The sequence below is a fragment of the Dromaius novaehollandiae genome, chromosome 1 (assembly GCF_036370855.1).
Source record: "Dromaius novaehollandiae isolate bDroNov1 chromosome 1, bDroNov1.hap1, whole genome shotgun sequence".
In the NCBI taxonomy this organism is placed as follows: domain Eukaryota; kingdom Metazoa; phylum Chordata; class Aves; order Casuariiformes; family Dromaiidae; genus Dromaius; species Dromaius novaehollandiae.
In genome coordinates this window covers 52,674,513-52,687,042 of record NC_088098.1, presented here as the reverse complement: position 1 = coordinate 52,687,042, position 12,530 = coordinate 52,674,513, and the positions used below count along the sequence as shown (strand labels likewise).

Below are 12,530 nucleotides of genomic sequence, written 5' to 3'. Positions count from 1 at the left end.
TTGCTTGCTGAAGAAGTCATAGTGTTCAGATCTGACTGACCATATGCTCACCATAAGTAATCAGTTTCCAGCATCATATGCATCTACAGTTTGGTGCATTGGATCCTGTCTTTGTAGCAATTTGGGGGTTGTTTCACTGCCTGTTTCATTTGCATCGAAATATCAGCTAGTGGTGGTAGAGAAAAACCTGCTAATAAGAGCCGTTTTTCAACTTTCAAATAAGTGCCACCTTCTGTTTTATGTTTTTACAGGTGTCAGGGCAGTCATCTGGTCAGGGGGTGCTGCCTCCACCCCAGAAAGTAAACCAGTAGTAGATACTGCTTTCTTACAGTGTCCTCTTGTCCTAGCGATACAACGTTCACATCTAGTGTACTCCTGTGTAACAAGAAAAGACAATATTTTGGACTGCTCCAAGAATTTGCTCTTGGAGAATACTAGTGCTCTAACAAGATGTTGTCTTCTTGTTATTTCTTATGATAGTGGGATACATCCTAGCTGAGTGTGGGGGTTTTTTTGTTTCTGCTGTTCTGGGTTTTGTTTTTCTCTCTGTCTTGTCCAGACATGAGACCCATCTTAACTGACTTTCTTCCTGATTCCAGTGCAGGTTAAAAAAAAGGTTGGGGGGGGGGGGGGGAGTTCTTCTATGTTCTGTCTCAATAAATCAGTTTGCTGATAACAAGTTACGTAGTTGCCACCTGGTTTCAGAACAATTGCTGTTGCAGCTAAACCAGCTAAAACAAAGCTCCAGGCAGACCAAGACAAGTTCAGACAAAGGAAGCACCACGTATCTCACTCCTGAGGCTTTGCTCATTTGGTTCAAATCCTGTAGCTTGTTGTTAACAACGGCAGTAGTGTATTTACTGGCCTAAAAGTCCAAAGGTATTAACCTCTGTATCCATCCATCCACCTTAAACCACAGATCCCTCCTCTCAAGGTTCAGAAGTTGTCATATGTGCCATATATGTCAGAAGAAGTTGTCTGCTTGACTTTTGTATTGGTGACATGTTCTAAGGCTCTTCCACTGATGCTCAGCAGGTCCTGTAGGGAACTAGTGGCTTTGAGATGTTCTTGTTCTCCTGAATTGGAAGTGTTTCAGCAAAAAGTTGTCCCAGTCATTGATGCTGACTGGGAAAGTTACTTTTCTGTGATAGGCACAGGAAAGGAGACTGGATTCTCTACAGTAATAATATACCGTGGCAAGAATGCCATGAGCATCAGCCCAATTCAGCATAAAGCTATCAGATTAACTTTTCGCATTTCAGTTTGATCTGGAGAGGTCTCAGTCTTCTCAGTCGGGTAGAAGTCAGGTTTTTTTTATACATACCTGGTATGATTTCCTTTCCCTAGGCTTTTTTCAGGGAAAGGAATGACAGTTACTATACATACTCCTGAAAAATAAATATTCTTTTCTGCATGTTCTTGCTCACTTATAGCTAGAGGTTTTTTGGGCTGTCTTCTAGAGGGTGTCTAGTTTAATCAAACTCTTACAAGTAGGACTATATGGAGAGATATCCAGCTGCTTTGAGGTCTTCTGGGTATACTTCTGTATAGTCGTGTAACCTGACCGTTTTGCCAGCTTCTTTAGTATTTTGAGTTGGGCCTCCTTCAAGTTAGCGAAAAAATCTGAAATGATGGTGCTCTCCTGTTTCTACATAGCTAGTGAAGAGAAAGGAAGATGTTCTCAAGGGGTACTTCTCATCAGAAGTTTCTGAAAATTTGCAGTGCAGGTATCTGGTTCACTTGAGTTTTGGTTTTTAAATCTAAATATTCACAGCTTTGTTGTGGAAAACTTCAAATTACTGGTAAGTAATTTCATCTCATGACTGTCCTTCACTGCACAGTTAGCTTAGCTGAAATAAACATGTTCAGTTTTGTGTGTGCATGTAAGTAGAAGTATATACAGATAATGTGTCTGCCTTTACTTTCACTATCATTGAGACAGTTATTTTAAGACAAAAGGCAAGTCCCTGCCTCAAATGTGCTTGGTGTATGCACCCCTTTACGTGGTGAACAAGATAACTGTTGTGGTCACTTTGTTTTGTTTTGGAATTTGAAATCTTCATGTTGAGCAATTATACTTTTTTATTTTTAAAATGTCCTGTTGCAACTGAATGACCTTGACATCGTTGTTCAGTTTTCCGAAGAGAGACCTTTTATATAATGTTCTTTGAGAAGCAGCTTTGTGTGCAGGTCTGTTATGTTGCCAGTTGTGTTTAGAGACACTGAAAAGTGCGTATTTCCTTGGGCTGCATTATCAAAATGGAACCTAGACTTTAGGAACTTCTGGTAGCATTGAAAAAATTAGATGGTACAAGTTCATATCCTGCAAATGCAAGCAACATGAATGTTAGTAGGTTTTGATTTGAACGGTAGATTTTAGGGACTACAGGAAGCAGTCATTCTAAAACTAATGGTTGTGCTGTAGTTGCCATTTCTGTGCCATTGTGCTTCTGCTATACCTCTTACGTGGCTTTTCTAGTACTGTTAACCAACTCGTTCCAGTATTGTGCTCTTAAAAAAAAAAAAAAGAAACAATGGCAACAAATCTACTCAATGTTGTCCCTCTTTTGCTGTATCACACTTAATCTATAGAAGTTCACTTTTCCCAAACTTACTTTCTTCCTCTAAAATAGTTAAGGATACCAACAAGAGTTGTTAAAGCATGCCTTTCTATAGTACAACATAGTTTTGGGGAAGGTATCAGAATTTTTGGATCTCTCCACCTTGGCCTCATACAGCCTCTCTAGAATCTAGACTCTGTTTGTGTCATGTTTCTGTAAAGATCTTTTAGATGGAGGTAAATCTCCTTTTAGGGGATATTCAGTTCTCATCTGCCTTCAGGTACTGCTACTAGTAAGAATATAACAAATGAAGAGGATGGTAGTTTGGATTATGCTGATTATAGCGCTCTCAATTCTTTATCTCTGAATTAAGAGTTTGGATCCTTTAGAACTTTCTGCTCTCAAGGGCTTAAGGCTGCCAGACCTTCTGGAGAAGGATGGCTGACGCTCAGAAAAACCTGTGAAATGGTGCAGAAAGGTTACATGAATTGTTTTGATATGTTGCACTTCTGTTCTATGTTCTTCTGTCCCCATTAACAGGGACATCCTTGATTCTAAATAGAGACGGTTATTATAATCTTTATTCCATTTTAAAAGTTTAAAATCTTCCTAAGGCTTTTCTGTTATTTTCTCTACTCACAGTTTGTGGTCTTACTGCTCTTGGCTGCTGCTTATGAAAGCTGTAAGGTGTTTGCTAAGCCTATATCTACTTCTTAACCCCCAAAGTTGTATTTACTTATGAAGCAGGTTCTTGAACTGGTTTCCTGTCAGATTGTAACATACCCACTTTGCTGACCAAATAACTCCAGTGCAGTATTTTCCCAATTCACAGATAAATACACATTGATCTCCAAGTTAAATCTCTTTCTAGAGGCCATGCAAATCAAAGAAGACTTTGGCTGTAGTATGCATAGAGCATCTTGGTCTACTTTCCTTTTCTTTATCAAATCCTTTTAACCTCTAGCTTGCTTTACTATGAAAATAGGATACAACTCCTGCGCCCCCCTCCCCCCCGCAAACTCTCCCAATTTATAAGTCCTGAGGCACAAAGTCTGATAAAACAGTAAGTAGTCTGTCAGGACCACTTCGTATTTTACATCTATTCCCTATCACTGTTTGACCATCACCTTTGTTTTTTTAATTTATTAGCTCAAACTTCTGTGGAAGTCTTCCATAAGGACTGGGAAATTCATTTCCAAAGTCTGTTGATTCAAGTGCAGTTCATACTGCTGCCTATTGTAGATTCATTACAAAGTCATAATCTGATTTAGCGTTCAGATGCAACTCCTCAATGTCCAAGCTCATATGCTTGCTGTAACTTTTATAGCAAAGGTACAAAAAACCAGTACCTTTAATGTGTCTTAGTTTTATGGCGAGGCAGAGAACACGTTTTAAGTGTTCTTGCTTATTTTGCCTTTTCTGTGGTGGTCCTCATGATTGTTAATAGTGGGGGAAAAAAATCAAGAACTGATCATCTTCTGTTACAAAGATAGTTACTCTTTTAACCTGTTCTACATTTCTACATGTAGAGCGTTTGAGTTTTCATACTTACTCATGCACAAATGTTCTTGTCTGCTGCAGAGGGTAGAATCCAAACTTTTAGGGTTTTAACAGATTCCTTGTATTATGTAGGATAAAGCTAGTCCTCACACCACCTTCATTATTTGAGCCTTTTTTAGCAAGTCCAGAAGACAGATTTGCACAATGGCTTTCAGAGTTGCTTTAGAATTTTCTGTGAATGGAATAAAAGAATGCTATCATCTCTCTTTGCAAAAAGCCCTGTTTTATTGAAGTATAAGCAACTGCCTCAGTTCTAAGTGGTATATCTGTGCTTGAAGCCTCTAAAGGTGGTATTTAAAGCTTCACGTATAATTTAACAAGCCATTTTACAAGGCATCATTCAGCAGTGTCTGAGGGGTCAATTGGATCATCAGAATAACTAAAGAGAGAAAAGGATATTTCTGCTGCTTAGTCATCTTGTGTTGGCACTGACCCAGTTTCATATGAAATGGTGATGCAATTTTGTCTCCCTTTCACTTTCTTTTCGAGCAACTAAAAGACAGGACTGCTTGTGTAGAGTTAAAGTGGACAAGCCTTTCAGTAGTGCATTGCTGGCATTGTGTGTAGTGGTTCAGTGTAGATATTGCAGTGTGTAGTGGTTGGATGTAGGACTGAGACCTGCAGGATTTTTTGTGTGACTGCTTTTGCAGAGCCAGTTCTAGCTTGTTAGAATGGGATGAGCACATCCAGGTCAGTATGACTCCAGTCAGTTACAAGCCAAGATACGTAGGCGATGCGTCAATGTTTTTATGATAAGTGATTTTGAAGGCATCTGAGAGGATGAAGCTGGATCAACTTGCAAAGCCATGCCATCAAGAAAAAAAAAATTGTGTGTGTGTGTGTGTGTGTGTGTACATATATATATATATATAGAGAGAGAGAGAGAGAGAAAATTAACGGTTGATTTCATAGGACTGTGGCAGTAACTTAAGCTATGAATATGAATGATTCATAGGACTGTGGCAGTAACTTAAGCTATGAATATGAATGATTCATGGTTGGACATGAACAAGAGCAGCTGGATTTGAGAAGCTTTTCTGAGGAAAGATCAGTGTTTTGGAGATTCTGGAATGATTAGTTGTCTGCTCTATTTGATGAAGAATTTAATGTTTTTTTGGCAGTAGAGTAGCATACCCATCACTGACTTGTTTTACTGCAAGACTCATAGGTCTTGGTTATGTGTTTTTGGAATGGCTGTCTGTGCTACTAGGTCCAGTTATTTTTAAAAAAACAAACAAAAAAAATCCAAAATAAAACAAGCTGACTTCTACCATGTTGTTCTTACTTTATAATGAAGGTGTTTCTATCTGTTTCACCATAACAGTGTACATCTCTGATACCTTATAACAGCCATATCTGGCAGAGCAGTTGTTCCTTGGCAGCGGTTTAGTGTGTAAGGTAGAAAATTTCCTTCAGTCAGGATTTCGATATGCTTACAAAGAAAGATCGTTTCTTGTTCAATGTCTGTGTTACTTATTCAGAGTCTCTTATAAACATCCCTTTTTAATGTTTTTTTATGTTTTACCAGATTTCCTTGCTAAACAGTGTTAGGTGATTATTTGGGCTGTTTGAAAAGGGTCCCTGTTGTCGTTTGTTGTGTAATCATTATAGTCTGAGGAGAAATCAGTTGCCTGCTAGGGGGAAATTTTGTTAGCCTGCAAAATCTGGTGGTGTTCAAGAATTAGGTTCACGTAACTGTAAGAGAGTGGTGATCAAATTGTATGTCATTTTGTAGCTTGAGAAATTCTTTCTTAATGCCAAACCCAGTAAAGGCTAAGTACCATATGTAGAGAACTTAAATAATGGTCTCCCTATAGATACTGAAGTTTTGGAAGACATCAAGAATTAAGGATAAATGAATCTCATTAGTTCCACAAGGCTGTTGTAGAAATACATATGTTTATAGATAAGTTGTAGTAAATACTTTACGTATTAAATTTTCTAAAGTAAATTGACTTGTTCAGTCTTTAGAAATGAAAATTCCTATTTTAATTTTTCAGCATCTTTTACAGGATCTGTAGCCATGCTAAATTGTAAGCCAAATCTAATTTGTACCCTGATCTTAAGGATGTTTTCTCTGGCTGTGACCCTACTGGCATGAAAGATGTAGCAATGATTGCCACTAATTTCACCTTCTTTCCTCTTTTTTACAGGTGGTCTCCCAGATAAGAAGTTTGATGTAGATAAACGAGCCATGAATCTGGGAGATTTTAATGACATAATGAGAAAGGATCGATCTGGGTTCCGTCCACCTAATTCCAAAGACATGGGAACCACAGATAGTGGGCCTTATTTTGAGAAGGTGAGAGAAATATCTTTGGATAAATGAAAATCAACCTCTGCATTCAAGGTCCCAGTTTTTACCATACTCCTCTGGAAGTGCTAAACATTCAATAATTAATTCAATAATAAAGGGGGATGGGGTTTATATTTGTGGGATGAATGTATGTGAAACAGAGATGTCAAATGTACATAGGCAAATTGGAATACCTGGGCAGAGCAAGGCTTTTTATTCTAGAACAGATTTCTCTTAATATGAAGAGATTGAAATTCCTTTCCTTTCCTTTCCTTGGAAGGGTAAACTGCTGGTAGAAATGAAATCCAGTGCAGCGGCCATCATAATGGTCCTTATGGCTACTGACTGTAATCATTTACTGTGAAAATTGGTTTAGGTCTAAACATACGTATGTAATCACAGTCTTCCAAGGTTTTTCTGCTTTCATGTCTGTAATTTATTGGAAACAGCCTTTCTAAATTCTGCAACCCCTTATGCTATATGTCCATGTACTGTTAGCTTCTGTATGACATCTGTTTCTCTGTGACATTTGTTGTATGTTATGGTAGCATCTCCTTCATATCCTTGCCTGTTTTAAATAGAAGACTTCTTAGTACTATCAAATATTAATTGCTTCACATTATGAACTGGAGAGTGTCCAATACTTGCAGAATGCTGCTGTTTTTTTCTAATATAGCTGAAGTGCCTTACATTTAAAACAGGGAAAAAAAAGGGTTTATAAATTCTGAAGATATGGTATCTTCAATCAGTTAAAATCTCAAGTTTAAAAATTTTTTTTTTCTTCTTAACTCCTCCATTTTGGTGGTAGAGGCCAAAACCGGTTTTGTGAACTCCCTCTGCTGGTCTAATGAATTACATACTACTAGCAGAGCTAATGCAGTCCTAACATCTGTTACGTTGGTAGGTGCATGCAGATAATAGGAACTCTCTCAATATTTGTTCGTTTCTGAAGTAGTAATAACCACTGTCAGAACTGAACTTTATTAGTGAAAAAAATTTTTCAAAATCTTGTGTTTTTAAGAAGAAACTTCAGGAATTTATTTACAATCTCCTTGGACCAAAATCTAAAAAGCTTAATTGTCAAGTGATTGACCGAGTCGGGCATTTTGTCCTTGTAATTGCTATTACAAATTAACTTTGCTTATTCCTAGTTACTCACCGTCCCTCTTTCTCTCCTCTTACGTTCTGTTGCTTCACTAACCAACTCCTGCTGTTGGCTAACTGCTGCTTCAGCTGACTTTGCCTTTCTCCAATCAAGATGGGTGCCTTGGGGATGAGGCTCCCTGCTCTCCCTTCTCCCCTTCTCCCAGCTACAAGCTGTCTCCCTCTGGTTCCACACTATCCAACGTCGGCCTTGGGGCAATCGGCTCAGGGCTCAGTCCCCAAAACTTCGCTGCTAGACAAGTAAGCAGGCCACCTTGTAAGATGCATTGTTATATGGCTGCAACCTGGGCTTAATCCTGGTTAGTTGGTTGCTTGCATTTGTTTTCCTGCAAAATGAATAAGAATAATGTTAATGGAAATTTCAAATATATCAGGCTGTCGAGAGTTAGTCCACTTTGGTTGCTATCATCAAAAGGTATTTCATCTATTTTTGTTGGCCTCTTACTTCCAGAATCACCGTGCAATAGAAGACAGATTTTCTTTTCAGGATTGCATTTATCCACTGTTCAGTAGAAGTCATGCAATACCTTAGTGGAGAACTATAATTATATCTTAATTCCACGTTTAAAAATCTAGTTAGGGGCTATTGTTTCACCCTGCCACTACCAAATGCTGAATGTTTCCAGATTGCATCCAGTGGCCTTATATGTAGAAATGTGCTTTTAAAAATTTGCACTCCTTTTGCATTGTGCCTGTTTCCTTCTCCCTTCACCACACCTCAAAAAGAGAGATTAAATTAACAGTATTTAAGATTTCTTGAAGTAGTAATATTTTCTTCCTGTATATGGAGGAACAGTGAGGAAGAAATGGAGTCATTAATTTGTAGTTTGGAAGTATCCCTGCCTGGCTATTACATTTTGCATTATACTAGCAGAAAACATTACAGAAATGCTAAGAAATGAAAGAACAGAACCCAAGTATAACTAGGCTAGCTAGTATAGTCGTGTGCCTAACATGGTGGTGTTTCTTTGTGTTGTCTCTCTGTTTCTATGTGACATAGTAAGTGTTTAACATCAGATCAAGCCCAAAGTTTGCAGACATATTCTAGGATTTGGTGTACAGAATTCTACTGAGTTTTAAGAAAAAACTCAAAATGTAGCCACAGCTTCGAGCCTCTCAAAAAATTTAAACTGTAGTTGAATCCAGACAGCTCTTTCTAGAATAACAGCTCTTTTGTCTCTCGAATTTTTGGTGGTTTTGCTTTATCTATCCTCCTACATGTTTAATATGACATCTTTAGCTGCTTCTGAAAGAGAAGATGTAAAATAACTATTAGGGAAAAGGGATGCGATGGAGGTGAATGAGGCAATCCTTAAGGCTGCCAGTATAGAAGCAGAATGGGAGATTTCTGTTTTAGAAGGAGGATAATGAAGGATACAGTGTTGCAGTACAAGGAGGCAAAGTTTATGAAATTCTGGCATGCAAGGGAAGCAAATGTTTTGGAGAAGGCCTTCATAGAGTCTCAATTTGGGAGAAAGATGAATTTATGTTGGGGGCAGTGATGCTGGTCTAGCGTATGTGGAATACTAGAACGCTTAAGATTTCACAGCACAAGGGTTGTGGAGGGGTGTTTGTTTTGTTTTGTTTTTTTAATGAAAATGTTGAATTCTGATCTTGGTTAAGCAGTGAAAGGCCTGCAAAGGAAGTATCAGGCATTTGAATTATCTCTTGACAGCCTAGACTGGTACCTAACTTTTTTTAAAACTATGGCCAAAAATTTTTGTTGACACAATCTCTACCATACCTTTAAAGCAGTAGAATGTTTTTGAGCGTGTTGTTTGTACTCTGTGTCTTCATTTCCTGACCTGTAAAGTGCAAGATACAAAACATAACCCACTTCATAAAGTAATTGAAATATATGGATAAACATGATTCTTTAAATGTGAAGGAGGAAGAGCCTGCATTTCAAAAATGTAGTCCAGAAGCCCTAAGGCAGGTGGAATGTTACTGATTTAGGACAGACATCTCAGTAATTCTAAGGATATTCTGTCAATATTGCCTCATTGTTATTTGTATGTAGTTAATAGCATAGAAATCCATTATCCTGAAGGATTTAACTTCTCACTACTGCTTTAATTTTATAGGGTGGCAATCATGGTTTGTTTGGAAACAGCACAGCACAATCGAGAGGCATGCACACACCAGTGCAGCCACTAAATCCTTCCCCCAATATCCGGGCGCAAGTGCCTCCCCAGTTTCTTTCCCCCCAGGTAAGGAATTAAAGTAACTGGTTCCTTGTAAAATGCAGAGCTAGAGCCTTCAGAGCACACTTTTTAAAGTTGTTTATGCATCTGTCTTAGTCTAGACTTGACATTTACAAACTGAAAACTTAGATATTGCTTAAAATTCATTTAGAGCTCGATTTTTTTGTTTGTTTTGAAAGGTTAGCCTTCTTTCTCTTATTCCAAGGCAGTTAGTTGTAAATGCTCGCTACCACTATTTTTTTCCTCAAAGTAGACCCAGGAATCTGTGTCCTACCTAGGCTTTTACAAAGTATTTTTTAAAAAATTACTCATGTAAAAGCTGAACATTCTTCTGAAGTGTGACAGATTGCTTCATTTTTTTCAAGCAATCTTGTCCTGTGCTTCCTGCCCCCAAATGAGAGGCTCGATGAAGGGCTGCATGTTGCATTTACATTCCAGATTCTAAGACCTCAGGCTCTCCAATGAACAAGTTTCCTCTGCTCTACCTTTTGCTTTGGATTTGGTGAAGACTTGGAGATTCTCCTGAATACTCTGCTTTTGTAGCTCTCAAATATATGGGAGAAAATGGGGATTCTTCTTCACCCGCTCCTGTCTTTTACTATAGCTATTCACCAGCATACAGAGAGATTAACTTTTTCTGTTAGGCATTCTGTCTTTGCTACAGTGACTGCCTGAATGCCTGCCTTTTCCTTTGTCAAGCAGTACATTTTTAATATGATAATACAGTGCTTACTATTGGTTATAAAGGTATGTGGTTACTATTTAGTTGCAGATATGTCAAGATTTTAATCTAGTGTGGTCTCTAGCAACTGGCTGGTTGGGGGAGGAACCTGTGTGTGTGTGTTTGTCTCTGTATCTGCACATGTAGTGTTGCATATTGTCAATCGAGGTATTCATTCTATTCAAGTCCTAGATTGTGTGTGCATAAATGTGACGTGTTAGGAAATCTGTAGTGTCTTTCCCAGATCACTATCCAAGAATGGTGTCACACCTGTCCCTTTATACAAATACTTCCATTTCATCTTTCTTTCTCATAGTGCTTTTCTTGAGGGTATGTAATTGTTTTCCATACAGGTTTCGGCCTCCATGCTCAAGCAGTTTCCCAACAGTGGCTTGAATCCAGGTCTTTTCAATATGGGGCCGCAGCTTTCTCCACAACAGATTGCCATGCTGAGCCAGCTTCCACAGATTCCCCAATTTCAATTAGTAAGTAGCTAGTAATCTTGTGAGGCAGACTGTTTGCAAAGTGTCTGCTGAAAGAGCTTTCTTTTTACATTTGTTCTAATTCTGTTTTGTTCTGCTGATCTTGTGTTATTTTTGTACAAGTGCTCCCTGTTCGTTGTACTGGAAAATACAGCCCTGTTAGAGGCCAGCAGATAATCTGAACAGGCCTGTGTAATTATTGTGAATGTTGGAATGGGTTGGTAATGATGATGAGCAACACTTTTGTACGAAGCAGTTGTTTGCTGATTTTTTTTTTTTTAATGAAGTTCCCAGTTGTAGTCTTAGTGACTGTAATAAAGTGGCTACTAGTACATGGTACGGCAGTACTGCTACATGATATGCAGTTAGAAAAAGGTAAAGGATACTGTAATTTTCTGATGCTTTCATTGTAATTTTATTTCATTGTGAGGAATGAGAAACAGTTCACCTTTACCCAAGTTCTGAATAAAGCATTTGCTAGTGACTGGCTCCTCACATGAGCTCTGTATTTTCACCCTTCCAACCCCTACTTATCTTGTAGGCATGTCAGCTCCTTCTTCAGCAGCAGCAGCAGCAGCAGCAGCAGCTGTTACAGAGCCAGAGGAAGTTAACTCAAGCTGTGCGACAACAGCAAGAGCAACAGGTATGGCACTGTTTTTGTCAGTCATGTGAAGTGTAAAGTGTGCTAGGAAAACGCAGTCTGTGGTAAACACTGTAATAGGCTTAGTAATGCCAGGCACTCTCTTTGGTGTTCGATTGCACTATTCAGAGTGAATCCACTGAATCTCTCTTACGTGACTGTGTCTTCATGTTTACTGGAATTCTGTGTTCCAGTGTAGGGTTAGGATCCATTTGTTCCTTTCCTTTGCAGATTGCTCGTATGGTGAGTGCCCTCCAGCAGCAGCAGCAGCAGAGACAGCCTGGAATGAAGCATTCACCATCCCACCCTGTTGGGCCTAAGCCTCATTTAGACAGCATGGTACCCAATCCTTTGAATGTGGGTCTCTCAGATTTACAGACCAAAGGGCAAATACCTGGATACGGTTCAGGTAAGTGGGACTGTGGAAAGAGGTCTACTGTGTTACTGTATTACTGTATTAGCCAGTTCTGTCTGGGTCCACAAATAAGCAATTTATGTGTGAGCACTAGAGTGAAGGTTGCAATAAATATGTCAGCTCTTGATAAAATTGGATGTTTTTTTTCATTATGTGGGAAGAAACCAAACCTGTTAACAAAGTATAGGCTAGTGGCATGCTGATGTAACAAGCTTATTTGAGAGTTGCCTTCTGAGGATTTCAGTTGCTACTGTTACATTTACCTGACTTCGGGAAGATGGATATTTGAACCAAAAAGAACAAATGATAACAAGTCTCTGTTTGTTTGTTTCACAGGCTTTGGCTCAAGTGGCATGGATTATGGCATGGTGGGAGGGAAAGAGGCTGGAACAGAATCCCGTTTTAAACAGTGGACTATGATGGAAGGGCTGCCCTCTGTGGCTTCACAAGATGCCAATATGCACAAAAATGGTGAGAGGGGGTTGGC

General features: G+C 38.8%; 1 protein-coding gene across 16 annotated transcripts in view; it reads left to right on the top strand.

The window, feature by feature from the left end:
* Nucleotides 1-12,530, top strand: part of TNRC6B (trinucleotide repeat containing adaptor 6B) — a 141,970-nt gene that overhangs the window by 114,205 nt on the left and 15,235 nt on the right. For 15 of the 16 annotated variants that reach the window (XM_064512115.1, XM_064512110.1, XM_064512141.1 and 12 more), the window contains 6 exons: nucleotides 6,275-6,423; nucleotides 9,666-9,791; nucleotides 10,860-10,991; nucleotides 11,530-11,631; nucleotides 11,860-12,037; nucleotides 12,380-12,514. In XM_064512115.1, coding sequence (XP_064368185.1) covers nucleotides 6,275-6,423; nucleotides 9,666-9,791; nucleotides 10,860-10,991; nucleotides 11,530-11,631; nucleotides 11,860-12,037; nucleotides 12,380-12,514 — 822 coding nt within the window. The remainder of the gene's footprint in view (nucleotides 1-6,274; nucleotides 6,424-9,665; nucleotides 9,792-10,859; nucleotides 10,992-11,529; nucleotides 11,632-11,859; nucleotides 12,038-12,379; nucleotides 12,515-12,530) is intronic. The other variant, XM_064512159.1, reaches the window with a different exon arrangement.